This window comes from Rhinoraja longicauda, chromosome 33, assembly GCF_053455715.1.
Source record: "Rhinoraja longicauda isolate Sanriku21f chromosome 33, sRhiLon1.1, whole genome shotgun sequence".
Taxonomy (NCBI): Eukaryota; Metazoa; Chordata; class Chondrichthyes; order Rajiformes; family Arhynchobatidae; genus Rhinoraja; species Rhinoraja longicauda.
The window spans coordinates 14,792,842-14,820,712 of record NC_135985.1 but is presented as its reverse complement, the minus strand read 5'-3'; the positions used below and the strand labels follow the sequence as shown (position 1 = coordinate 14,820,712).

Genomic DNA, 27,871 nt, shown 5'->3' with positions numbered 1-27,871 from the left:
GTTACTCCAGCATTTTGTGAAATAAATTGTCCCTTTGGTTGTTGCCTCTCTGCTGCCTGCCAACACCATTTATTTTCTCACTTCCCTCTGCATTTGCTTATAATCTGTTTGATGTTTTTCAGAAACATTTAAAACTCTTTCTTTCTTTCCACAGATGTACCTGATCTGTAGGATTTAAGTGTTTCTGTTTTAAAGTAGCTTAAACATGCCTCCATCTCTGCACAAATTCCTCCCTATTTTCTCACTGTCAATGGCAGCTTTTGGCACAAGCCCCATACATAATATGTCTCTGTTTCTAGACTCTGCGAACCCCCAAAGTTGCTGATGCTTCAAACCCTGCTCTTCCCTCGTGGTTGAGAATGCAGTGGTTCAGGAACTATTAAAAATTTACAAGTTTTCTCTAACAGAGAATTTGTGTTCAAGGATGTCCAGTGGGATTTTTTGGAAAAGATTGCATCCAACTCTGCAAGTGCCAGAATGGAGCAGATTGTGATCATGAGTCAGGAGGATGCAAGTGTCGAACGGGATTCTTCGGGAAATATTGCGAACAGAGTGAGTGAGACAGAGGTGCCAAAGGGAAGGTTTCCCATTAACGCACACATTCCTACCATATTATATATTGGGGATTTCAAGATTTACCATTCATGTATTTTGTCATCTGATAACTGCATCATCCAGTTTCCCAGTCAGTCTTAATCAATATGGTTTAATTACGTAATACTTTCTGGGACACAACATACCTGATGGTAAAATCACTGTGCCTTTGCTTTACGTAGTCTTTAAAAAAATAAGTAGGGATTTCCTTGCAATTAAAGTACCACGGGATTTACTGTGTCATTAAGCCCACTTGGTACTTCTAGCAGAACACATGATGTGAAATTTCCCTGTATTAATTTCAATGGAGGGAACCTCAGGTGCTGATAGTTTAATTCACCATGAATATTTCTGGAGTTCAACAAAAAAAACAGTCATTAATGCAAGAAGTAGTTCTTTTCAGGAATAGGATGGGTTTAAACATTTTCAGTTCCTCACTAGCCGTTAGACATAACCTTCGTGAGCTGTTGGGAGACTACATTTAAAGGTATTTCTGCATATTTTCAGTGCAAAGCCATGTTGCAGAGACCTACTTGTCACACATGCAATGATAGTGATGTAGACACAAAATGAGAACCAAAAACCAATCTGTATATCTTTTCTCCCCACACTCGCTCCAATTAATGTACAAACCCCTTTCTGTAATTACATTCCTACCTGTCTGCATACCATGTGTCTCTTGGTTGTAGCTGTGTGGTAAAGATTGGTCCTCCCTCTTTAACAGGAAACCATGAAATTCAGTTAGTTATGCATGTTCCTTCACCACAGGGATTATTCATGTAATGCATGTTAAGTCTGGATTTCCCTGTGGGTGGGAAACCACTCCCTATCAAACTTTTGGCGGCACCAAAAAATGCAATCACAGATAGATCTACCAAAGTTAGGGACACAACAATATTATCCATTTTCTCAAGTATTAAGTTGGTTGGAAATTGAATCATTAATGGACAAGACATTTAAGTAAAGTGGGAATAAGATTCAACATTGTATGTATTGATCCATTTTTTTCCGTTTTATTCTTACAGCCTCAAGGCAACACATAACAATTTGCTTTTGAAGTATTCTGCCTGCGACATGACAGCAGTTATATACGCAAATTAATGTTTGCTTAATTGTCAGTACTGTATTTCAAAGGAGTTGCACTCGGGAACCTCGAATGTTTACTGGAGTAATGCATTGTCAGACAGAATTAGACCTCTTCTGTAGGAGCCAATTCACCAGCTGTTCATTGTCTCCCACTACTTCTCTATTGCTGCCAGCACATCCCCATTTGAAGATGAGTAGGTACTGAACCTGTGCTATGGGGGAAAGGTTTTCTGTCATTGCGCCAAAGCAGGTTGGGCTGTTGACCATGCCTCTACTTTCACTTTGTCAGTGGATTGACTACACATAACACATGGAAGCTTTTGGTTTTGATTACAGAATAATCAGCAATTATGGTATAACCAGACAGGAAATGCTGGGCTAATATAGCAAAGGTCTGATAAATACACAAACACATTTGCAAATGTTTTATATTATCTTGATTAAACTTCCCTATCTATCTTCTGTAACTTTAGGTTGTACCATAAATGTTTCAGGCTTGGCCTTCAAAGCCTGAAATTAAAATTGCAGCACAGACTGAGTCAAAACAAGTGCCAAGTTTCATGTCACCATTTATATGATCTCCACACAATTAGAATGGCATTCTCTCATGGCATCTAAGATTTGGGTCTTTGGGAAATCTTGATTTCATTTACTGAGGAATTGTAATTTCTGAATATTTCCAGAGTGTTTGAAAAGTAACTAACAGATTTTGAGAAGAAAATGTCTATAATGCAAATATAAAATAAGGAAATGTTGCATGACAAAAGAAACAGAACTAATTGAAAAGGGAACTGCATCTGGACCCCCTATCCATTCCCTTCTCTATATCTCCCCCTCCCCCCATTCCAAGGTGAATTATTCAGAGAGCAGTGAGAGAGTCATTGAAGCAAGGTCATTAACAGCATTTAAAAAGACTCAAACACTTGAATTGCTTAGGCATAAAAGGATATGGGAGATGAGATTAGTGCAGATGGATAACTATTAGTTAGTGCAGATGGGCCGAATGGCTTGTTTCCACAGTGTAAATCTTTATGGCTGATGAATGTGAGGAGATTTTCTGTGGGTTCCAGCCCCTTAGTGTGCAGTGGTGGGTGGGCCTTAATCTGCCACCTTTCCTCTCAGACCTTTCCTTTCTTCTCTGGTCTGCATGAGCTGCAGTGTGTCCACTCAGGACGTACTCTGGCCCTTTTGAATGTGCCACATTGGGCCATGGAAAGTTTCTTGAACTAGAAGACTAGCAACTTTCGAGAAAATCAAAGTGAACCATTCGACAAACTGATAATCATCTAACAGCAGTTGATATTTGTCTCAGGTAGTGTGTGTAGATTGATGATTAAAAAAATTGAATTTAATCCATTTTAAAATAAGGCTGTAACGTAGCAAAATGCGGAAAAAGTGAAAGGGTTTTTAATAGTTCTGGATAGATAGAATGTGCATTTGGGAAAGCTCAATAAGGTATTCTTGTTTGTTTGATATAATAACCTTTTATATGGGGAAAACATAAACAAGTACAACATTGTTTAAAGAACATTTCCAAGAAGAACTGCTAATTCAGATGCTCGCTGTTACAAACTGCTGTAAACCTTAATGCTACTGAAATATTGACCTCAGGGGGGACAATTACATCTTTTTCCATTGTATTTCAGAATGTCCTCCCGGTACATTTGGCTATAGCTGTCAACAATTGTGCAAGTGTTTGAATAATGCCACCTGTGATCACGTGACTGGGACTTGCTATTGTACACCTGGATTCAAAGGCATCCGTTGTGACCAAGGTACTTGGAGCATGTGACTACAAAAAAGTAATTGTCAGTTGGATTACTGGCCTGAATCTAAATCTAAGATTTGGGTCTTTGGGAAATCTTGATCTAATTCACTGAGGAATTGCAAGTGGCATTTAAATGAACATTGTAAATAAAGTGGGAACAACTGTCTTGTGTCTGTGCAATTGCAGCTTCTGTTCGCTGCAGTCACAATTTGAAAGCATCATATTGGATGCCAGAATTTGGGAGTGAATTTAATGAAAACGGGAAAGGCCTTGTCAAAGTTTGCATAAACATCAGAATAACTTTTTGTTTGACTTCACCCTTTCATCTCCGGAAAGTAAAATTCACCACATACCAGGTGGTGACAAGGTGATTTGTAGTGAGAGGAATGATGTGCAGTAAGACCACACCTAAACAGAGCACAAAAAGTAAGGAAATTTGTGTTTGGTAGATTATTTCTTTGTTGTAACAATGCTTCTTGGCAATAAATCTTATACCGTTGGAAAGCCTGTTTATTTCCCTTTTAAATGGTGCCACATTTGTAAGGAACATGCATTTGTGGGATGAGCAGCAGAGCTGAGTATATGGGTTGCGCCCATGAAAAATTTGCCAAATCTTCTCTGCCAATGCCAAACAGCTTATTCTGCTGTTGCTATTGACTCTTGTTTTGAGCTTCTGGTACCCCCAGGTGCTGACAATCAGGTGCCTGATTGGCACCTGATTGGCAGCATCTGTGAGCATGGGCCCTGCTACAGTGGTCAGTAGGTGTCTGCTCCAAGAATCGGAATGCCACGTTTGACTGATCTGGATAGGGCCCGTGCGATAGGGCAACTTCAAGCTGGTGTTCCGCAAAACCAAGTTACGGCATTATTTGGAGTGAGCCCTAGTACCATCTCCAAAGTGAAGGCCAAGTTCCATATAACGGGGGATGTCAGAGGCAGGCCGCGAAGTGGGCGTCCCAAGAAGCCGACACCCGAAGAAGACCCTTTCCTCACCCTGTCAGCACTTAGGAACCGTAGGCTGTCTTCTACAGATTTGCAGTCAAGGTTTGCAGGACGATATGGCCGACGGCTCTCTGCCCAGACAATTCGGAACAGACTGCACGCAGCCGATCTCCGGTCTCATAGGGCTGCCAGGAGGCCTGCCATGACTGCCCTTCACCGTCAGGCCCGTTTGCGCTGGTGTCGGCAACACGTGCACTGGAACCTGAACATGTGGAGGAACGTTATGTTCAGCGATGAGTCCAGATTCTGCCTACGGCAGTGGATCATAGGGTCAAAGTGTGGAGAAGACGCGGAAAACACTATGCTGATTGCTGCACCGATAGAGTAACATCTTTTGGTGGAGGCAGTGTGATGGTGTGGGGCGGCATCTCCCTCACTGGAAAAATGAGGCTTGTCATCATTGGAGGCAATCTCAATGCAGAGAGATATCGAGATGAGATTCTGCAACCAGTGGCAATCCCATATCTCCATAGTCTGGGACCGAACTCTATCCTCCAAGATGACAATGCTCGCCCCCACAGAGCAGGGTTTCTCAGAGACTACCTCCAGAATTTGGGAGTGGAGAGGATTGAATGGCCTGCCAGCAGTCCTGACCTCAACCCCATTGAACACTTGTGGGATCAGCTTGGGCGTGCTGTTCGTGCCAGAGTGACCATCACAACCACGTTGGCTGACTTGCGACAAATGCTGGTTGATGAATGGGATGCCATCCCACAACAGTGTGTGACCAGGCTGGTGACCAGCATGAGGAGGAGGTGCCAGGCTGTTGTGGCTGTGTATGGTTCTTCCACACGCTACTGAGGCTCCTGTTTATTAAATGAATAAATTGTTAAATTGCCAATATGTCTTGTTTCTTCAGACTTCAATCATCCAATCCACCAAACAACACCGAACAAGAGTCAATGGCAGAATAAGCTGTTTGGCATTGGCAGAGAAGATTTGGCAGATTTTTCATGGGCGCAACCCACATACTCGGCTCTGCTGCTCATCCCACAAATGCATGTTCCTTACAAATGTGGCACCATTTAAAAGGGAAATAAACAGGCTTTCCAACGGTATAAGATTTATTGCCAAGAAGCATTGTTACAACAAAGAAATAATCTACCAAACACAAATTTCCTTACTTTTTGTGCTATGTTTTTAGAATATCATGTACAATTCTGGTCTCTCTGCTTTGACAAGTGTCTTAAAGGTTCATCTGATAAATTCCTCAGCTACATGTTTATCACATCAGAATAGATTAAACACTGGACCTATACTCTGTTCACTTTAGGGTTCTTTCGCGATTAGAAGCAGATGGATATATCCCCTGACTGAGGTGTTTAGAACCAAGGATCTTAGGATCAAAATAGGAACTTGTGGGCAGTCTGGTGGTGCAGTGGTAGAGTTGCTGTCTTACAGCACCAGAGACCCAGGTATGATCCCGATTGCGGGTGCAGTCTGAATGGAGTTTGTACATTCTCCCTGTGGCTGCATGGGTTTTTTCCGAGAGCTCTGGAATCCTTGCACTTTCCAAAGACATACAGTTTTGTTGGTAAATTGGCTTTTGTATGTTTTCATTGTAAATTGTCCCTCGGGTGTGGGATAGTGCTAGTGTACAGAATGATCGTTGGTTGGCGTGGACTTGGTGGGCCAAAGGGCCTGTTTCTGCACTGTATCTCTAAACTTAACTTAACTAGCCATTCAGGATTGAGATGGGATGAAATTTCCTCACCCAGTGGATGTTGACCCTTTGGAAGCCATAACATTGCAGTCACAGAGTATATTCAAGATAGCTATCATTAGATTTTTAGATATTGATAGAATTGAGGTATGTGGGGTTAGTGCAGGAAAGTGGTCTGTGTTTAAGATTAACCATGAACATACTGAATGGTAGATCATGCACCAATGGCCAGTGGCCTGCTTTTGTTTCTAATTTTTTTATAAGGGAAAGTTGGAGGGGTTATGAGAGGGATATTGTGGTAGGGAGATATGAAAAAGGCTTGTGCAGGCTGAGTGGGAGGGAAATGGGCTGAATTCCTGCTTCCATGCTGTAAATTCTTTGTCATTCCATGTAATGCAGTATAATTGCAAGCATTCATCAACTAATGAGCCTACTCTCTCATACAGCTGCCCTGTTAATGGATGAACTGAACCCCTATACAAGAATCAGTCCAGCTCTGGCATCAGACAAACACTCTGTTGGAGCCATTACTGGGATAATTATTCTTCTCCTGATTATAGTAATGCTGCTGACTATCTTCATATGGTACAAATGGAAGCAGAAGGAGAAAGGGCATGACATGCCCAGTGTATCCTACACACCTGCCATGAGGATGACTAATACAGATTATTCCCTCTCTGGTAAGGTCAACTTATTGGTGTTGGTTTATTATTGTCACATGTTTCACTATACAGTGAAAAACTATTTGTTTGTGTGCTATGCCGTCAAATCATACCATACTTGAGTACAATTGAGCCATACACAAGTACAAATAGTGCAGAGAAAATACCAGAGTGTAGAATATGGTGTTACAGCAATACAGTTTCAGTTACAAAGAGACTGCAGATTTTAAAAAAGTGTAAAGAGTGCAGTGCGGTAGATTGGGAGATCAGGATTACCTATTCCTTTTCTTCAGAGATGCTGCCTGACCCGCTGAGTTATTCCAGCATTTTGTGTCTATCTTCGGTGTAAACCAGGATCTGCATTTCCTTCCTGCACAAGATTACACCCTTGGTTTAAGAAAGGACCGTTCGCTAGTCTGATAATATGGAGAAGACGCTGTTTCTGAATCTGGTGGTATATGTTTTCAAGCTTTTATATCTTCTGCCTGACAAGAGAGGGGCAGAGGGAATGATGTAATTGATTCTTATTATATTGGCTACTTTCTTAAGACTGTGTGAAATGAAGATGGAGTCAATGTGGGGGGAGGCTGGTTTGATGGAATTGATGGGAGGAAAACAGATGTATGAGATGGATTGGGTTACATCCACAAATCATTGCAATTTCTTTCATTCTTGGGTGTTGCCATATCAAGTTGTGATGTGTCCTGATCAGATGCTTCGTGTAATAGACAATAGACAATAGACAATAGGTGCAGGAGTAGGCCATTCAGCCCTTCGAGCCAGCACCGCCATTCAATGCGATCATGGCTGATCACTATCAATCAGTACCCCGTTCCTGCCTTCTCCCCATACCCCCTCACTCCGCTATCCTTAAGAGCTCTATCCAGCTCTCTCTTGAAAGCATCCAACGAACTGGCCTCCACTGCCTTCTGAGGCAGAGAATTCCACACCTTCACCACCCTCTGACTGAAAAAGTTCTTCCTCATCTCCGTTCTAAATGGCCTACCCCTTATTCTCAAACTGTGGCCCCTTGTTCTGGACTCCCCCAACATTGGGAACATGTTATCTGCCTCTAATGTGTCCAATCCCCTAATTATCTTATATGTTTCAATAAGATCCCCCCTCATCCTTCTAAATTCCAGTGTATACAAGCCCAATCGCTCCAGCCTTTCAACATACGACAGTCCCGCCATTCCGGGAATTAATCTAGTGAACCTACGCTGCACGCCCTCCATAGCAAGAATATCCTTCCTCAAATTTGGAGACCAAAACTGCACACAGTACTCCAGGTGCGGTCTCACCAGGGCCCGGTACAACTGTAGAAGGACCTCTTTGCTCCTATACTCAACTCCTCTTGTTACGAAGGCCAACATTCCATTGGCTTTCTTCACTGCCTGCTGAACCTGCATGCTTCCTTTCATTGACTGATGCACTAGGACACCCAGATCTCGTTGAACTCCCCCTCCTCCTAACTTGACACCATTCAGATAATAATCTGCCTTTCTATTCTTACTTCCAAAGTGAATAACCTCACACTTATCTACATTAAACTGCATCTGCCATGTATCCGCCCACTCACACAACCTGTCCAGGTCACCCTGCAGCCTTATTGCATCTTCCTCACAATTCACACTACCCCCCAACTTAGTATCATCTGCAAATTTGCTAATGGTACTTTTAATCCCTTCGTCTAAGTCATTAATGTATATCGTAAATAGCTGGGGTCCCAGCACCGAACCTTGCGGTACCCCACTGGTCACTGCCTGCCATTCCGAAAGGGACCCATTTATCCCCACTCTTTGCTTTCTGTCTGTTAACCAATTTTCTATCCATGTCAGTACCCTACCCCCAATACCATGTGCCCTAATTTTGCCCACTAATCTCCTATGTGGGACCTTGTCGAAGGCTTTCTGAAAGTCGAGGTACACCACATCCACTGACTCTCCCTTGTCAATTTTCCTAGTTACATCCTCAAAAAATTCCAGTAGATTTGTCAAGCATGATTTCCCCTTCGTAAATCCATGCTGACTCGGAACGATCCCGTTACTGCTATCCAAATGCTCAGCAATTTCGTCTTTTATAATTGACTCCAGCATTTTCCCCACCACTGATGTCAGACTAACTGGTCTATAATTACCCGTTTTCTCTCTCCCTCCTTTCTTAAAAAGTGGGATAACATTTGCTATTCTCCAATCCACAGGAACTGATCCTGAATCTATAGAACATTGAAAAATGATCTCCAATGCTTCCACTATTTCTAGAGCCACCTCCTTAAGTACTCTGGGATGCAGACCATCAGGCCCTGGGGATTTATCAGCCTTCAGTCCCATCAGTCTACCCAAAACCATTTCCTGCCTAATGTGGATTTCCTTCAGTTCCTCCATCACCCTAGGTTCTCCAGCCCCTAGAACATTTGGGAGATTGTGTGTATCTTCCTCAGTGAAGACAGATCCAAAGTAACGGTTTAACTCGTCTGCCATTTCTTTGTTCCCCATAATAAATTCCCCTGCTTCTGTCTTCAAGGGACCCACATTTGCCTTGACTATTTTTTTCCTCTTCACGTACCTAAAAAAACTTTTGCTATCCTCCTTTATATTATTGGCTAGTTTACCCTCGTACCTCATCTTTTCTCCTCGTATTGCCTTTTTAGTTAACTTTTGTTGCTCTTTAAAAGAGTCCCAATCCTCTGTCTTCCCACTCTTCTTTGCTATGTTATACTTCCTCTCCTTAATTTTTATGCTGTCCCTGACTTCCCTTGTCAGCCACAGGTGTCTCTTACTCCCCTTAGAGTCTTTCCACCTCTTTGGAATAAATTGATCCTGCAACCTCTGCATTATTCCCAGGAATACCTGCCATTGCTGTTCTACCGTCTTCCCTGCTAGGGCCTCCTTCCAATCAATTTTGGCCAGCTCCCGCCTCATGCCTCTGTAATCCCCTTTGCTATACTGCAATACCGACACTTCCGATTTTCCCTTCTGCCTTTCCATTTGCAGAGTAAAACTTATCATGTAGTGCACACGCATAAGTTGATAAGAGTTGTTGAAGACATGCTGAACTTTCTTAGTCTTCAGAGGAAGTAGTGGTATCGGTGTGCTTTCTTAGCTATAACTTCAACATAGTTGGTCCAGTACAAATTGTAATTGATATTAACTTCAGGGTCGCCGTGGGAGATTAAACAGTTCAACTGCTTTTTAGGGTTGAATAGTTTTGGTGGAATACTCATTCTCTTTTTTTTTAACTGTATCCATATCCATCAATTACTGTTTCACCAGGCTGGGCTGTGTGTGATTATTCCATAAGAATCTAGAAGGTAGATAGTCATTGTATCACTGTGTAGAGACTAATGGAGTGGACGTATGGTGAGGAGGGGTGAGAATGACTGGGCAGATGGTGGGGAAGAGGGATTCAAAAAATCAACATGATCTGTGGCTCATCCTTGAATGCCATTTTGCACATTTATATATTTTTCGTAATGTTGCAATTTTCACCATGATAGATTAAATATCTGTTCTGGGAAACTAAGTGCCATGGAGAAATAATTCAGTTGAAATGTCATTAATTGATTGTGAATGGAGTTTTAGAATTATCTATTCTATTTTGCAAAAGTAGCCGTGAATGAGAGCGTCTGGTCCAAGGTATGTTATGAGGCAGGGAAAGTAGGAAAATGTTTTAGTCGGTGCCATTATGTTTCCCCTCACAGAGTTATAGCTGATATCTTTGACCTTTTGGAGGTACAAAATGTTTAATATTTTCATCTGCAATTCACTATATTGCATTGTTCTACTCCATCTTGACATCATAGGTCATTTATGTGTTACCATTGCCATTAGCTCATGAGGCTAATTGTAAGAGCCTTTTGGAACAAAAACAAAACTATCTTGGACCAGTCAACTGTAACTCACTTGGTTTAGTTTATATAGTTAGGTATGTGACGAGAAATGTTGGTGTTACTTGTTTAGTAGTTTTAAAAGAGTGTCCAGTGGTTTGATTTGTTGATCAGATGCGATTCATGATAATACTTGATCCTGCCATTGAAACCAATGAACTGTTGCTGCTAGTATTCGCCAACTGTAACGCTACCATACTTCACCGCGGGACATGTCTGGGTACGGATTTCACAGAGTAGTGAATGTCTGAATGGTACTTGGAGTTGGAGATGTTTGAACCTATATGTGATCCCACCTGACTTTGAATGTGAAGGATGGAATTTGAGTAGAGATGCATGTGGTGTGAGTTGCGGACAGTTTGAACATGAAAATTAAAAACTCTACAGAAAATACTCAGCAGGTCAGGCAGCATCGGTGGGGAGAAAAACTGACAACATTTCAGATCAAAGTCCCATTTGAATGTTCTGATAAAAGGTCTTTGACTTGAAACGTTAACTCTGTTTCTCTTGCGACAGATGTGGCATGACCAGCAGAGTATTTCCAGACGTTTCTGTTTTTATTTAATATCTCTGTGACATTTGGCTTTGCAGTATTTTCTCAGTCTCGGCCAAATAAACAAACCTTGATATCACCACTGATTCAACTTTTGGCAGCTAGCTGTAAGTTATTGAATTCTACAACACAGAAGAAGGACATTCTTCCCATCCTGCTGATGATATTGTTTTTGGAAAAGCTCTCAATTTATCCCATTCCCTTCCCCTTTAACAGGTATCCTACAGACTACATACAAACATTTCCCACTCCCAAATCCTTTGTTCCCCTCCTTGTAGTAGTTCAGGCTGGTAACTCAATTCCTCGAGTAACGTGTTTAAGCGTTCCAATTTTCCACAAAATCTTATTGATGTCAGAAATAATATGTTCAGCAAAACATATTCTGCTGATGTAATCTTTACAGTGACTTTGTGTAAGTGACTGGTCTCAAGAATTCCTTCAACATCTCAGGTATTCTTTCTGCAGAGTTGGTACATATTGGCACATTCCAGTGTCTCTACAGCATTTATTCATGGTTCAGATTTGTTTTCAAAATACAACCAGGGTGTTATATTGTGGCGATGTGTGCTCATTTATCCTACTTCAATGTATTTTGTTTCTGCTTTACACTTGTGTCTTATTTGAAAGTCTTAACAGCATAATAGTGTCCACAGGTATTTATTGTAGAAGATATTGGTGATTATGAAACTGGAGATCATTAATCTTTCATTAATTTTCTTTCTCTGTCTCTATTTCCTTTCTTATTCTCTTTCCTGCTTTTCAGACTCTTCTTTTGGACTTCATGCATTTCCTACTGTTTGTCCCTGTGCTCAGTCTTTGCTTGTCTCACTCTTAGATATATTTATATTTACTCCATGTGCGTATGTTCTGTGCTGACTTATCTTTCCTTAGATCCATCTCAGAGTACTGGCACCCTTCACTGTTTCACCAACCCTAGTTACCACACACTCTCCCAGTGTGGCCGACTCACTCGTTTTATCAATAACTCAGATGGAAGCTGTCACATTAAGGTATGTATCAAAACAATATTCCACTAAATTGCAGTGGCCTTTGTAGCACTCACTTGTGATCTTGTGATCTAAAGTCACAAATGCTGCAAATCTAGTTAGAAAAATACCTTGGGGAAAATTGGGCAAGCATTAAAGACTGTCTCAACTTATTAAATAATTTCCATCCACCTTTTAAATGCAGCTAGCTGTTTCACTGATATTTCTCCCCAAACTGACATCAGAGCAAGATAAATGCATAAAACACTGCAGCAGGCTCAAGCCATGAAGATAGCTTTGCTGCTAATCATTGTGGCAGAGAGAACATTGGGAACCCTATCACTGTGCGATATTTTCAAATGTCTTGGCAATAATGCTCAGAAAGGCAGAGCCAAGTGCATGCTACCTGTTCTCAAAGCTACAGCTGAGAACAGTGAAAAGTAGATTAAATGAGCAACTTGGAGCCTTACGCTTAAAATAAAGCAGCTTGGTGTCATTGTGTCAAGAAGCTCTGTTACACAATGATAGTTTTATATAGTTAAGACTTGAGATTTCACTCAGTTCAGCCTTTCGCCTGGGAGGCAATCTCCCTTGGGATTTTACACACCCACGATGTAGATGCCATGTCTGGGAGAGAGAATCCAAGCTGTAAACTGGGGGCCAGAGGAAGGGGAAAGACACTAAACAAAACTGTACCCTGACTGGCCATGAGTCTGGTGCCTGATCACATCTAATCACTGAGGGCATGTGGCAGTATTTTTAAAAACATGTTAAAATTTGTAGGATCTGTTCCATAGTCAGATCAGAGCAGAGATTATTAATCAGTTAATTACTTGTAATCATTTATTTGACCCCAAGAACGGTGTCCTGATACACACTGGGCTATGCATTACATTATGTAAAATGAGCTTTAATATTGAAGTAACAACTCTGTCGAACTAAAAGTTACCCCGATTAACTAAATTTTAATCTTTTATTAATTCATAAACAGACAAAAAAACAGCTTTTCTCAAGTCTCAAGAGTGTAGAGCTTTCTGGGCAAGAAGGCTGTAGACAAGATATCAACATCTCATTGCATCCTGAATGGCGAAACTACAGTAACTTGAATGATTTAGGTCAGTAAGCCCTCAACATGATTTTACTTTGAAATGTTTTGGCTAAAATGGCAGTGCTGATATTGTAGATGAACCTCGTTCACTGATAACAAGGTGAATGCTCACTTTACTGTCATATCTCCCCTCTATAGCTCCCATAGAATCACAGTGCTGACAAAGTACTGCCACAGCCTTTGCTTTCTTTATTTGAGCAGAATTACTGATGTGCCTTTATTGCGAAGCTGTGAACTGACAACCCAAACTACGATCACAGAAAGGAGCTCTGCATAATTAAGGTTGATGCGTTATTGATTCGTGTACGAGAGTTGCAGTGTGAGGTAATGGAAGGCCCTCTCACAGTGTGGAAATGCAGCTACAGACAGCTGTACCGTCTTACAATTTGCATCAATAATCGAAGAAATTCACATACTGACATACGGATTGCCATGCACATTGTTCTGATGCTGTAAAAATAACTCATGACCTCTTTTCATATCTGTCCTGAATGGCTGACCATTAATTTTGAGACTGTGACCATAATTCTGGACTCCGCAAAGGGAAAGATCATTGCCACATTTATCTTGTCAAGTCCAGGGAAAGAATTGTTGCAAATGCCTGGGACAACGCCCCTGCTCTTCTTTGAAATAATGTAGTGGGCCATTTTGTCTCGATTTGATGGTGTAGAACAAATCTCATTCGGCCTCTCGTCTGGAAGGCATTCGCCCTTTATAATACATGAGTAACTACCTGCTGTCTCTCAGAAAGAAAGGACAATTCTACTCTCTAGTCTCTGTTACCATATTTTCACATTTATATCCAATTAAAACCACATAATCCATCGTCTCTTTCCACAGATGCTGCTTGTTCTGCTGTGAATGTTGGATCACAGAATGTGTCTGTGCTCGCTCTTTTATAGAGCATTCCACTTTATTTCCACTGCTCAACGTTTTCCTTGTCGCCCTATAATTATTTTCAAACACATTCAGTTGCTTTTCCAGCATTTTTAGTTTTTCTTTCAGATTTCCACTTCTACGATAAAGCAGATTCTGCTAGTCCCAGCTGGTTCCAGGTTTTAATTAAATTCCATGTTTATCTCAGTAAGTTTGGCTTTGCCAGCACTGTAGCCGCTCTCCATCATTGTAACCTGAGGACCAGGTCTGACTCAGTTGTGATGCTTCCTGCACCATCTAGGCACACCTTAAATTTATGCTTTTGGTGAAGTGCCATCGGCCCTTGGAGCTGCACACAGTGAAGAGGAGACATCAGGAAGAGGAGGAGGAGGGGCTGCAAAAGTAATGCTCTAGGGCCAGTGTACCTGGGATTCTGTGAGTTGGCCCTTGGTATTTGCATTGTGAAATTGACCCTTCCCACCAGGAGCAGCTTCCTAGACACGTAGATATAACTGTGAGAGGTGTAAGGGAGTCTGAAGATATGAAAAGCAGAGTCAGGTCATGACCAAGCAAAACCAAACAATGTAATTGGCAAACCAAACCTGGCCAACAATGTGGTGAGATGTCTGTACCTCTGCCATTAACCAACCTTTCCTCTTTCTTCCCTTCCAGCCATTTCTGGAGCTTGGAGAAGTTTCAGCAGATTACTGTCAGTGGCAGAGGGGCAGCTGGAGGGGGCAGGAGTAGTTCTTTCCCTCTTTCAGTCATTATTCTGCATTGTTCAAATATTATTTGTAAAGTTCATTTCCTGTATGTTTGAATTTTTACAGCCTTCACTCAATGCTTTTATGTGTGAAATAATGGGTTTGTTTTGAAGAGTGAAATGTTACTAGTTTGCTACAAATCTTTGTGATGTTTGTTAGAGAAATGTCCTGAGGTTGGTAACCTGGCCCTTGTGCTTCCTGCACATCAGGATGCACTATGTATGTTTTTTGTTTGTTGCTTTCCTCAATCTCAGTGTGTTTATTTATTACCTGTTTGTATATGTATGCATCTCTTACACACTCAGTGATGTTGTAAAGGCAGTTGTTATGGCCAAGCTCATTGAGAGATGAACATGGACGTCCTGGGGATAGTGTTCAAACACAAATCTTGAAAGAATAATGGTGTGAGTGAAGTCCCCACCCATCGCTCTCCCACAAAAACACAACATAAAGATAGACTTGGATGGATTTTGAGCACATTTTAAATGACTTCAAGAGGGTTAGAGCCAAGAACAGGGAATTCTGTGGTGCTTCATCTCTAATCCTCTTGAACTCATTTCTACTTTTAAGATGTACTCCAAATCTATCTGTTTAATTAAGCTTTTTTTCCTAGATCTCATTATGTAGCTCAGTGCATGCTTCAGCAATGCATCTTTGGATGTTCCATATGAAAGCTGCACAATCTTTGAGTTATTGCTACTAGTGTTGGTTTTGGCAGGTCCTGAGATTATTTGGGTCCCACCACTCAAAATTCATCACAGCACAACTGAAGGTCCTGTTAGCCCAGAAAACCAGGGAAATCACTGATGTCAAATTATTTTTGTCTTACATTTGTAATGTTTGTGGAGATCTTACTTAAAAGATGAAGGACACAGAAAACACAGAATTACTGACCTGTTAGGTGCAACATGGTGTTCTCACTGAAGGGTATAAGATAGAACATCTTGAAAAGAATAAAAGGACCAAGCAGTGTCAGCATGGATTTATGAAATGAAAATCTATTGGGGTGCTTTGCATTTATGACTTGTAGAATTGATATGGTGAACCGAAGGTAGACACAAAATGCTGGAGTAACTCAGCAGGTCAAGCAGCATCTCTGGAGAGAAGGAATGGGTGACATTTCAGGTCGAGACCCTTCTTCAGACTGATAATAGACAATAGACAATAGATGCAGGAGTAGGCCATTCAGCCCTATGATGCCAGCACCACCATTCAATGTGATCATGGCTGATCATTCTCAATCAGTACCCCGTTCCTGCCTTCTCCCCATACCCCTTGACTCCGCTATCCTTAAGAGCTCTAACTAGTTCTCTCTTGACTGCATTCAAACAATTGGCCTCCACAGCCTTCTGAGGCAGAGAATTCCACAGATTTACAGCTCTCTGACTGAAAAAGATTTTCCTCATCTGTGTTCTAAATGGCCTACCCCTTATTTCGTAAACTGTGGCTCCTGGTTCTGGACTCCCCCAACATTGGGAACATGTTTCCTGCCTCTAACGTGTCCAACCCCTTAATAATCATAAGTTTCGATAAGATCCCCTCTCATCCTTCTAAATTCCAGTATATACAAGCCTAGTCGCTCCAGTCTTTCAACATATGACAGTCCCGCCATTCCGGGAATTAACCTAGTAAACCTACGCTGCACGCCCTCAATAGCAAGAATATCCTTCCTCAAATTTGGAGACCAAAACTGCACACAGTACTCCAGGTGCGGTCTCACTAGGGCCCTGTACAACTGCAGAAGGAACTCTTTGCTCCTATACTCAACTCCTCTTGTTATGAAGGCCAACATTCCATTGGCTTTCTTCACTGCCTGTTGCCTTTCAGTGACTGATGACCTGTTTGGATTTACAAAAGGCTTTCAATAATGTTCCACAGAGCAGGTTGGTCAACAAGATTAGGGAACACAGAAATGGGGTGATAAATTGACATGGATTATGAATTAGTTATCAGACAGAAAGCAGAGTAGGTATAAACAGGTGCTTCTCAGGTGAGCAGGCTGTGGCAGGTTTGATGCTTGGGCCCCAGCTATTCACAATTGACATCAACAGTTTAGCTGAAGAGATTAAATGTTATGTTTCCCAGGATAAATCAGGAACGAGTGGGAATGAGTGAGCTGGAAAGGAAGAGAGGCAGGACAAAGTAGTTTAGTTTATTGTTTCTGAGGTACAGTGAAAAGTTTTTTCCAGCGTGCCTACCAGTCAGCGGAAAGACTATACATTACAATCGCACCATCCACAATGTACAGATACATGATAAAGGGAATAACGTTTAGTGCATGATAAAGTCTGATTAAAGATAGTCCAAGGTCAGTAGTACTAGATAGCAGTAGATAGTAGCTCAATTGAAAGTAGCCATAGATAGTGGCTCAGGACCGCTCTCTAGTTGTTGATAGGATGGTTCAGTTGCCTGATACTGTGATGCATACCGATAAATTGCTTTCTACGGCGTATCCGTAGAAGTTGCTGAGAGTTGGTGGGGACATGCCGAACTTCCTAAGCCTAAGGAAATAGAAGCATTCTGAATTGAATGCTTCTTGGGTGGTCCAGGACATGTTGCTGGTGATATGTACTCCCAGGAACTTAAAGCTTTCACCCATCTCCATTTCAGCGCTGTCAATGTATGCAAACTGCTTTGCTTCCTGAAGTCTATCACTATCTTCTTTGTCTTGCTGACATTAAGAGAAAGGTTGTTGTCTTTGCTACAAGGTCACAAAGTTCTCAATCTCCTTCGTGTACTCCATTTCGTCATTATTTAATAGCCGGCCCACTCCAGTGGAGTTGTCTGCAAATTTATAAACTGAATTGGATTTGCACGGCTGCAGTCACGGACGTATAAGGAGTAAAGAAGGGGACTGAGAACACATCCTTGCAGAACACCAGTGTTGAGGATTATCGTAGAGGATGATTTGTCTCCTATGCTCACTGATTGTCGTCTGTTGGTCAGGAAGACGAGGATCCAGTTAGAGGGATGAGTGCTGACTGGAGCTTCCATGAGCTTGGATGGAATAATGGTATTAAAAGCAGAGCTGTGGTCTAGGAATAGAAGTCTGATGTAAGTGTGCCTCTTATCCAGGTGTTCCAGGGATGAGTATAGGGCCAGGGAGATGGCATCAGTCGTGGACCTGTTGTGGGGGTAGGCCAACTGCAGTGGGTCAAGGCTGCTTTGTAGACAGGATTTAATGCCTTCCTTAATAGCCTCGCAGGCTCTTCATGATGGTGGATGTCAAGGTCACTGGTCAGTAGTTATTAATGCATGAGATCTTGCTTTTCTTCAGTACCGGGATGATAGTGGTCTTCTTGCAGCTGGTGAGTACCTCAGAATGGAGAAGGGAGAGATGAAAGATGTCCGTGAATACTCCCACTAGATGATCCACAGTTTCTAAGGACGCGGCCAGGGACTCCGCTCGGGCCAGTTGTTTTCCATGGGTTCACCCTCAGGAAGGGGTCTAACTTCTGCAACAGTGACCCTGGGAAGAGCCCACAAGTCTGATGGGAGGGATGTCATAGCTCCATTGGCCTTCTGCTCAAGCGAACATAGAAAGCACTGTTCATTAGGCAGGGCTGCACTATCACCATTGATGTTGCCTGACGTCCTATTATAACCCTATTGAAGCAATGGCCAAGTAAGCACACCAACACCTCTACTTCCCTAGAAGCCTTAGGAGGTTCAGCATGTCCCCAACAACTGTCATAAGTCAAACGATCCCGAGCAGTACAAGAAAGCTCACTATGATCTTTGTAAACCCAGGAGTTGAATCAGGAGATAAAATTGGCATGTCAAAAATGTAATGCTACGGTGGTTATGGGAGATTTCAACATGCAGGTAGACTGGGAAAATCAGGTTGGAAATGGACCCCAGGAAAGAGAGTTTGTAGAGTGCCTTCGAGATGGATTCTTAGAACAGCTTGTACTGGAGCCTACCAGGGAGAAGGCAATTCTGGATTTAGTGTTGTGTAATGATCCTGATCTGATAAGGGGACTAGAGGTAAAAGAGCCATTAGGAGGCAGTGATCACAACATGATAAGTTTTACTCTGCAAATGGAAAGGCAGAAGGGAAAATCGGAAGTGTCAGTATTACAGTATAGCAAAGGGGATTACAGAGGCATGAGGCAGGAGCTGGCCAAAATTGACTGGAAGGAGGCCCTAGCAGGGAAGACGGTAGAACAGCAATGGCAGGTATTCCTGGGAATAATGCAGAGGTTGCAGGATCAATTTATTCCAAAGAGGTGGAAAGACTCTAAGGGGAGTAAGAGACACCTGTGGCTGACAAGGGAAGTCAGGGACAGCATAAAAATTAAGGAGAGGAAGTATAACATAGCAAAGAAGAGTGGGAAGACAGAGGATTGGGACTCTTTTAAAGAGCAACAAAAGTTAACTAAAAAGGCAATACGGGGAGAAAAAATGAGGTACGAGGGTAAACTAGCCAATAATATAAAGGAGGATAGCAAAAGTTTTTTTAGGTACGTGAAGAGGAAAAAAATAGTCAAGGCAAATGTGGGTCCCTTGAAGACAGAAGCAGGGGAATTTATTATGGGGAACAAAGAAATGGCAGACGAGTTAAACCGTTACTTTGGATCTGTCTTCACTGAGGAAGATACACACAATCTCCCAAATGTTCTAGGGGCCGGAGAACCTAGCGTGATGGAGGAACTGAAGGAAATCCACATTAGGCAGGAAATGGTTTTGGGTAGACTGATGGGACTGAAGGCTGATAAATCCCCAGGGCCTGATGGTCTGCATCCCAGGGTACTTAAGGAGGTGGCTCTCGAAATAGTGGAAGCATTGGAGATCATTTTTCAATGTTCTATAGATTCAGGATCAGTTCCTGTGGATTGGAGGATAGCAAATGTTATCCCACTTTTTAAGAAAGGAGGGAGAGAGAAAACGGGTAATTATAGACCAGTTAGTCCGACATCAATGGTGGGGAAGATGCTGGAGTCAATTATAAAAGACGAAATTGCTGAGCATTTGGATAGCAGTAACAGGATCATTCCGAGTCAGCATGGATTTACGAAGGGGAAATCATGCTTGACAAATCTACTGGAATTTTTTGAGGATGTAACTAGGAAAATTGACAGGAGAGAGTCAGTGGATGTGGTGTACCTCGACTTTCAGAAAGCCTTCGACAAGGTCCCACATAGATTAGTGGGCAAAATTAGAGCACATGGTATTGGGGGTATGGTACTGACATGGATAGAAAATTGGTTGACAGACAGAAAGCAAAGAGTGGGGATAAATGGGTCCCTTTCGGAATGGCAGGCAGTGACCAGTGGGGTACCACAAGGTTCGGTGCTGGGACCCCAGCTATTTACGATATACATTAATGACTTAGACGAAGGGATTAAAAGTACCATTAGCAAATTTGCAGATGATACTAAGCTGGAGGGTTGTGTGAATTGTGAGGAAGATGCAATAAGGCTGCAGGGTGACTTGGACAGGTTGTGTGAGTGGGCGGATACATGGCAGATGCAGTTTAATGTAGATAAGTGTGAGGTTATTCACTTTGGAAGTAAGAATAGAAAGGCAGATTATTATCTGAATGGTGTCAAGTTAGGAGGAGGGGGAGTTCAACGAGATCTGGGTGTCCTAGTGCATCAGTCAATGAAAGGAAGCATGCAGGTACAGCAGGCAGTGAAGAAAGCCAATGGAATGTTGGCCTTCGTAACAAGAGGAGTTGAGTATAGGAGCAAAGAGGTCCTTCTACAGTTGTACCGGGCCCTGGTGAGACCGCACCTGGAGTACTGTGTGCAGTTTTGGTCTCCAAATTTGAGGAAGGATATTCTTGCTATGGAGGGCGTGCAGCGTAGGTTCACTAGGTTAATTCCCGGAATGGCGGGACTGTCGTATGTTGAAAGGCTGGAGCGATTGGGCTTGTATACACTGGAATTTAGAAGGATGAGGGGGGATCTTATTGAAACATATAAGATAATTAGGGGATTGGACACATTAGAGGCAGGAAACATGTTCCCAATGTTGGGGGAGTCCAGAACAAGGGGCCACAGTTTAAGAATAAGGGGTAGGCCATTTAGAACGGAGATGAGGAAGAACTTTTTCAGTCAGAGAGTGGTGAAGGTGTGGAATTCTCTGCCTCAGAAGGCAGTGGAGGCCAGTTCGTTGGATGCTTTCAAGAGAGAGCTGGATAGAGCTCTTAAGGATAGCGGAGTGAGGGGGTATGGGGAGAAGGCAGGAACGGGGTACTGATTGAGAGTGATCAGCCATGACCGCATTGAATGGCGGTGCTGGCTCGAAGGGCTGAATGGCCTACTCCTGCACCTATTGTCTATTGAGGATGTCAAGAGACAATACCGGGACAAACCTGAGTCCTAGTATGATAATTTGGACACCCACAGAATATGGCACGGTCAGAAAACTATAACTGCCTGTAGTAGTCAGGAAGTGAGAGTGGACTGTATGACTGGGGAAAACCATACGAAATTGTGAGAAAGGAAGAGAGGGCAGAAGATATTTTTAAAGTGAGCAGAGATGGGCAATGTTGATCGTATTGGAGAGGCATCTGGTCCTATTGCATGGAGTATATTAGGGTAAGATGTGAGACTAAATCACATCGAGAGTGCTTTGCGTACTCTAGGCTAGGAGGTAAGTCACATGTTCCAGATCAAGGATTCTTGCTGAAGTTCACAAATGAAGATGTTTACACTGCACAATGTACTGAGATGTTCTGAGGTTTAAAGCATTACAATTTCATGGAGTTTTTCTGCTTTCTCAGAACTAAATCGGATCTCTAATTTTCTTTTTTTCTTTTTACAGATTACGTGAAGGGTTCGGTCTGCAGTTCCAGCACATGTTCGCTAAACAGCAGTGAAAACCCTTATGCCACCATTAAAGACCCACCAGTGCTGACCTGCAAACATTCTGAAAGCAGTTATGTTGAGATGAAGTCCCCTGTCCATAGAGATCCTCCCTACCCAGAAACCGAGACCACCAAAAACAGAAACATCTACGAAGTCGGCAAGTGCATTCCGGGCGGGAACCACCCAATATTTTTTTATAATACTTAATTTTTTTTTCTGCATTTATTCTGCATGTACCCTTCTCCAAAAGGGTAATATTACGGTCAAACATTATTTATCCATGCTTACCTCTATCATCTTTCCAGTGATAACACAGTCATCCACTTCATATTCCTGCAGACCCTGCCTCCATTATCTCCACCCTACTTCAAGTGATTTTTTAGAGATTGGGATTTTGTTTTCAACCCATTATTATTTGGTTCCTAGACTCATTGGTCTTCACCCAGAATTAGTTCCATGATTGTCTCATCCTTAATTGACTTCAGGATCCAGGCAGATATGAGATTTACTTTAGTTCAGCATATCAAAAGACTTAAGACTTGTATTGAACAAATCCTTGGATCAACTTTCCTGATCATTGTACAGTGACTTTCTATTGTTGAAATATATATTTTAAATGAAGCAGGGTTCCATTCACTTCTTGACTTTCTAACAAGAATCTCATGCCAGTTTTTACACTGGTGTGGCAGTGGATCTGACCTTATCCACACATCCCAGCAATCAACTAGGAGAATGGAGCAAGAACCTTGTCCTGTAGGATTGTGGCCTCCTTCCTATTTTAGGGCTACTAATTAAGTCAACACCATTCTGAATCCAAATGTTCAGTTTGAATGTTTGCCTATCCAAGGATCTATTGCAATCTCTTAAAACTAACCCATTCAAATGATATAAATGGAGATCTAGGGGACAATTGCTCAGACTGAATTGCCATCTAATAATTAGCAACGGTTTGGGTACAGAGTGGAAGTCACAATTGTTATTCTTGCCCTCCAGGTTCTCAGGATTTGAAGTTACCAAACCCAAACGACATCGATCTTTGCGACAATTTTTTTTCCATTTCTTTCTAGAGCCAACTATAAGCGTGGTCCAAGGTGGGCAGGCATTTGCCCCGAGTTGCAGCCAGAACCCGTATGACCTGCCGAAGAACAGCCACATCCCAAGTCATTATGACCTGCTCCCAGTGAGGCTTAGCCCAATACACATCCCTGGGGACAAACCACACCAGCCGACTAAAGAGTGATCCACACATCAGTCTGGTGCTCACGAGAAATGGTGGCAGAGAAGACAATCTTTTTGCCCTAAAATATGCTGAAACTCAAAGATAACTTGAAAATAAACATTGATCCCAAACTTAATGTGGACATTGCATACTGCCAACCTGTCAGCCTCATGGGATTTTCTGCATGGTATTTAAGCCAAAATATTTAATTTAATCAAAATGAGAAGGCTCAAGACCAGACCCAGAAATAGACTTTTTCTGAAATAAAAGTTTGCTGGCACTGCCAAGCTCAGCTAGTACAGGGTTAAACCAACAATGATTCTTGCACTATAACTAGGGGGTCAGGGAAATGATTCAAGCACACAGCATCTGAGTCCAATGTTGTACGTACAATTTCATGATTGAGGTAATAACAAAATTAGCAAACATTGCTTTGACATTAATTTGTATTAATGACTTTATTGTCACTTAATTCTAATGGCATTGAACAAGTGGCATCAGTTAAGAATATTGTAGCCACAGGTTAATTGACCACTCTGGTTCAGTCTTTTAAGCCCATCAGATGCAGTGTTTAGTTTAGTAGGCTGGCCCCCAAAAGGACTGCAGGGTCAAATAGTTTAAGATATTGAAGGGGAAATTAATGAATATTTCCACCATTATCTTTATGTTCAAATCACCATGAATTATTCTGGAGTCAGAATTAATTTATATGCAAAGCAAGAGTAAATTACTGTCTTCTAACCTAAGCAAAAGGAACAGTAGACAAAACTGATGTTTGAAGATTTGGAAAGAGTTAAATTTAAATTTCTGACTTTAATATTCATGTTTGGATTTCCCATGAGGATGAATTTTCCTGACAGGTTTGTCTGCATGTTGTATTGAGATCACACTGTCCAATAAATAAACCACAGAATATTGGGCTGAAACAAACATCAGACACAAAGGAAGTCCCAAGTAGGTGGCATGCCAAACAAAGTATTGACGGCATCTGCTGTTAATAATTCTGAGGAAGACAAAATTGATTTTGACACCGTAATGAATAATCCTTGGCAGAATTGCAATGGAGATCACAAAATCCATTGGTCATAGTGGATAGATACAGTTACAAGCTCCACAAGCAAGCATGTTTTCAATCGATTAACAGTGGAACAGAGGGTGAGAAACCATTGAGATGTGTTGTCCATCACTATTGTTCCGTTTCCTGTCCTGGTTACTTTCTGTGCCATTGGCAGGTGGCTGAGCAGTATCTTTGTCAAGAATGTTACTTAATTCAGATTATGTGTGTGGTCAGGGTAGGAACAGGAGATTACAATTAGCAATGAGAATGGATTTTTGTAAAATAGTCATAAAATAGCATCCACTCAATCTCTGCTGCACAGGGTGAAGCTAGGAGGGTTATGGGAATCCAGCAGCTGCTGCACCATCAACATTCCTTGGGACAGAACTTTGCTTAGAGCAATAAAATGATAATTCTATATTTTTAAAAAAGATTGACACTGACAATGCATTATTCAGGTTGAATCATGTTAACATATTAGTGTTAGGATTCTCCAGTTGGGACATCTGCAACTAATTATAAAAAGAATGTTCATGCTGTCCTCTTGTAGGAGGTTACAATATTACAAGATTAACAGCTCATGAGTCCTTGAAGCAGATCTCTTATCTAAAGCATTCACAGTATATGTGCATGGTTTTGTCTTTCCAATTTAGTGATTATTTTGCTATTGTCTGGCTTTGCTTATCTGTAATTGAACTGCAGACCAATACAGCAATACCAAGATTAAGGGCACCAACACCATTTTTAATTTAAATGTTTCTCCATATTTCCCTGTTTTAGAATGTTTATTGTATAGGGTTTTCTGAAACTCAAACACTCCCATTAAACATTGGCCTGGTTTGAGCAATGCTGCAATTTGCACCTCAGTTTTAATATAACACTACCTGCCACATGAACTATTCTCATTCTTCCTTCCCTTCCCCTCCCCCCCCAAACCTAATTGGTTAGTTGTAGTCAGGGACAGTTAAGATGAAGAGAAAAGCAGGAACAATGGGAATTTTCCAGAGTAGAAGTGACAGAATAAATTGCAGTGATTATTGTTACACCTACGAGAATACTACAGTAACAAGGAAATTAAATATCATTCACCAACTTCCTGCATGCGAGAATAAACCCAACATGAAGGTGGTGGTTATTTTTCACCGCAACAATGATCTATTTACTGTCAAATAGCAATATATTTAAATTCTTAAACTTTTCATCATGTCCTCAGTTTTTGAAAAAGTATTTTGATCAGATGTTTTACCTGGAAGTATACTAGGACCAAAATCAAAACAGTTAGCAGTTGGTGCTGTCAGTCAATTCTTACAAAATCTTGGAATACAATTGGTGGGGAATAAACTAAAATCACAGGATTAGAGACAGATGCAAATTATCAAATGAATTGTGGTGCTGAGACCAGAAATTGTCATTTACACAAACTGCAGAGATGAATAGTAATTCAGAGATCAGGACAAACTATTCAAAGATTTGTCCAAGAGTGGGATGAATGCACAGTAACAGTAGGAAGTAGCAATAGGACTGAGTTTCCCATTCAATATTTTTACAATTCCTGAATTAGAAAGAGCAGTGATCAAGGGTGAAAGTAGTTTGTTAAGCCACCAACCAATATAAAGCAGCAAAGTTATTTCAGAAAGTAGTAAAAGGGAATATTTAATTTTAAATGCCAAAAGATTATTGGAGCCATTCCAAAGTCACTGTATCTTGAGGGTTGGTTGAAAGTTCATTCTTGCAGATCCTATCAATAATTTAATGTTCAAGGATTAACAATCTTGTTATTTTTCAGTTTAAGACAGATAACCTTTTAGTAGGTTGTGTCCAACATACAGAACTTTGAACTGGTATTACCATACTAACCTTTGAAATTACAGCTCAAATTATAACTTTTGACAGAATGCTTCACACTATTTCCCTTTAGTCAAAACATGTATATAGATTAGTGCAAAACAGATCAGTGGCACTGGCTCCATTAACAGTATGGATAACACCATAATTGCAGGTACTTCTCCATTTAAGGCCTATTTTGTAATATTTGCTGTTTTCACTTTAAAAATAAATGTTACTTTCACCAAAATTATATTTTAATGCCTTTTAATATGCAATTACTTCATTCAATTTCTTTGGGACAACAATCAAGAGGAAAGGTATCAGTGGCAAGAAGAGTCAAATCTGTTCATCGAGTCTTCTGTTTAATGTTGTATTGCCCACAATCTCCACAAATGTGGTGGAGATCACCTGGTTTCACTGATTGGTAGGGAGCAACTCCAATTGGTTTTCCAGTCAATACCATCAAGAATCATCATTAATACCAGAATGCTGATCAGGCAGACTCAATTAAAAAAAAGTCACAGGCAGTCAACCCAAAATCAATCAATTGTGGAGAAATGCAAACAGAAATTAGCATTTAGAGAAATGCTGATTAATCGAAGATGGTCAATGTTGATTATTAAGAAGAAACTCTGCCCAACATGATTGTTTTGATGTAACAAGGAGTGCTCACGAGAGCAGCATATTTGAAGCAGCCGGCTTGGTTTTAGAAAAGAATGCGACAAGATTCTAGAGAAAGTAGCAACATGCATTTAAAAACTGGTCTCATGGAAGATCAAACGGTAACAGCCAACATGAGTTGTGGGTATGTGATTCAGTACCAGACTTCTTGCTTTTCTTGACAGATACAGACTTTAGACTGAAGCGAGGGGGTATGTTTGCCTTTGATATCAAAACTGGCAAAAGGATTACCAAAGAAGAAAGTTCAAAGCTGCAGCCCCAAAAATCAGTAAATAGGTGGGCACAAGAGTGACAAATGAAATGCAATCTTCAGAATTGTGAAGCAGTTCACTTTGTTTGGTTGAACAAGGGACAGGATACGGTTTCAAGGACATGTCAATTCTCGAGGCAAGGAGAAAAACAGAAATTCCCAAAGACACAAGGCTAGAACAATATGAATTCCCAGTTAGTGCACAGGTGGACTATCACACACAGTTCTGGTCACAACACGAGGGATTAACAGCATTAGAGAAAGTGCAGAGAATCAAGGATAGGGAGCAGTTAAGAGAGACTGGATTTGGTTTGCTCGGGTTAGAGGCAGGAGCAAAATATAAAATTGCAGAGTATAGACAGGGTAATAGTGAGTATCTTTTCATCAGCCGAGATATCTAAAGTTAGGGTATGGACAAGAGGTCTACAGAGGATTGGAGGAATACTTTTTTCATCTGGAGGGTGGTTTATATGGTGGAGAAATACTCTTAGTTATTTAATGATTGTGTAGATACTTAAATGCTAAGGCATAGAGAGCTTTGTATCTGTGCTGGTAAATTGAATTAGTATAGATTGACACGATTAAAATTGTTTATGGTGGGCTAAAGGGCCTCCATGTTATTGTCAGGACTGTTACAGGGGACGATCAATTAGTTCAATTTTTGTTCCAAAGAAAATAACCCCAACTTAGTAGAAGTATATAGTATATCAGTCTGAAGAAGGGTCTCGACCCGAAACGTCGCCCATTCCTTCTCTCCCGAGATGCTGCCTGACCTGCTGAGTTGCTAGCATTTTGTGAATAAATACCTTCGATTTGAACCAGCATATAACATATATAACATATAACAACTACAGCATGGAAACAGGCCTGTCCGGCCCTACCAGTCCACGCCGACCATTCTCCCTGACCTAGTCTCATCTACCTGCACTCAGACCATAACCCTCCAATCCCCTCCTATCCATATACCTATCCAATTTACTCTTAAATAATAAAATCGAGCCAGCCTCCACCACTTCCACCGGAAGCCCATTCCATACAGCCACAACTCTCTGAGTAAAGAAGTTCCCCCTCATG

At 41.4% G+C, this 27,871-nt stretch overlaps 1 protein-coding gene across 5 annotated transcripts in view; it reads left to right on the top strand.

The window, feature by feature from the left end:
• The window catches only part of megf11 (multiple EGF-like-domains 11), a 302,641-nt gene extending 276,539 nt beyond the window's left edge, over positions 1-26,102 (top strand). For 3 of the 5 annotated variants that reach the window (XM_078427061.1, XM_078427060.1, XM_078427064.1), the window contains 7 exons: positions 424-552; positions 3,327-3,455; positions 6,560-6,793; positions 12,106-12,224; positions 13,192-13,315; positions 21,720-21,920; positions 22,831-26,102. In XM_078427061.1, the coding sequence (XP_078283187.1) occupies positions 424-552; positions 3,327-3,455; positions 6,560-6,793; positions 12,106-12,224; positions 13,192-13,315; positions 21,720-21,920; positions 22,831-23,003 (1,109 nt within the window). In that variant the 3' untranslated portion in view covers positions 23,004-26,102. Of the gene's footprint in view, positions 1-423; positions 553-3,326; positions 3,456-6,559; positions 6,794-12,105; positions 12,225-13,191; positions 13,316-21,719; positions 21,921-22,830 lie in introns of those variants that run through there. The other 2 variants (XM_078427063.1, XM_078427065.1) reach the window with 2 other exon arrangements.
• Positions 26,103-27,871: the final 1,769 nt, after the last annotated feature.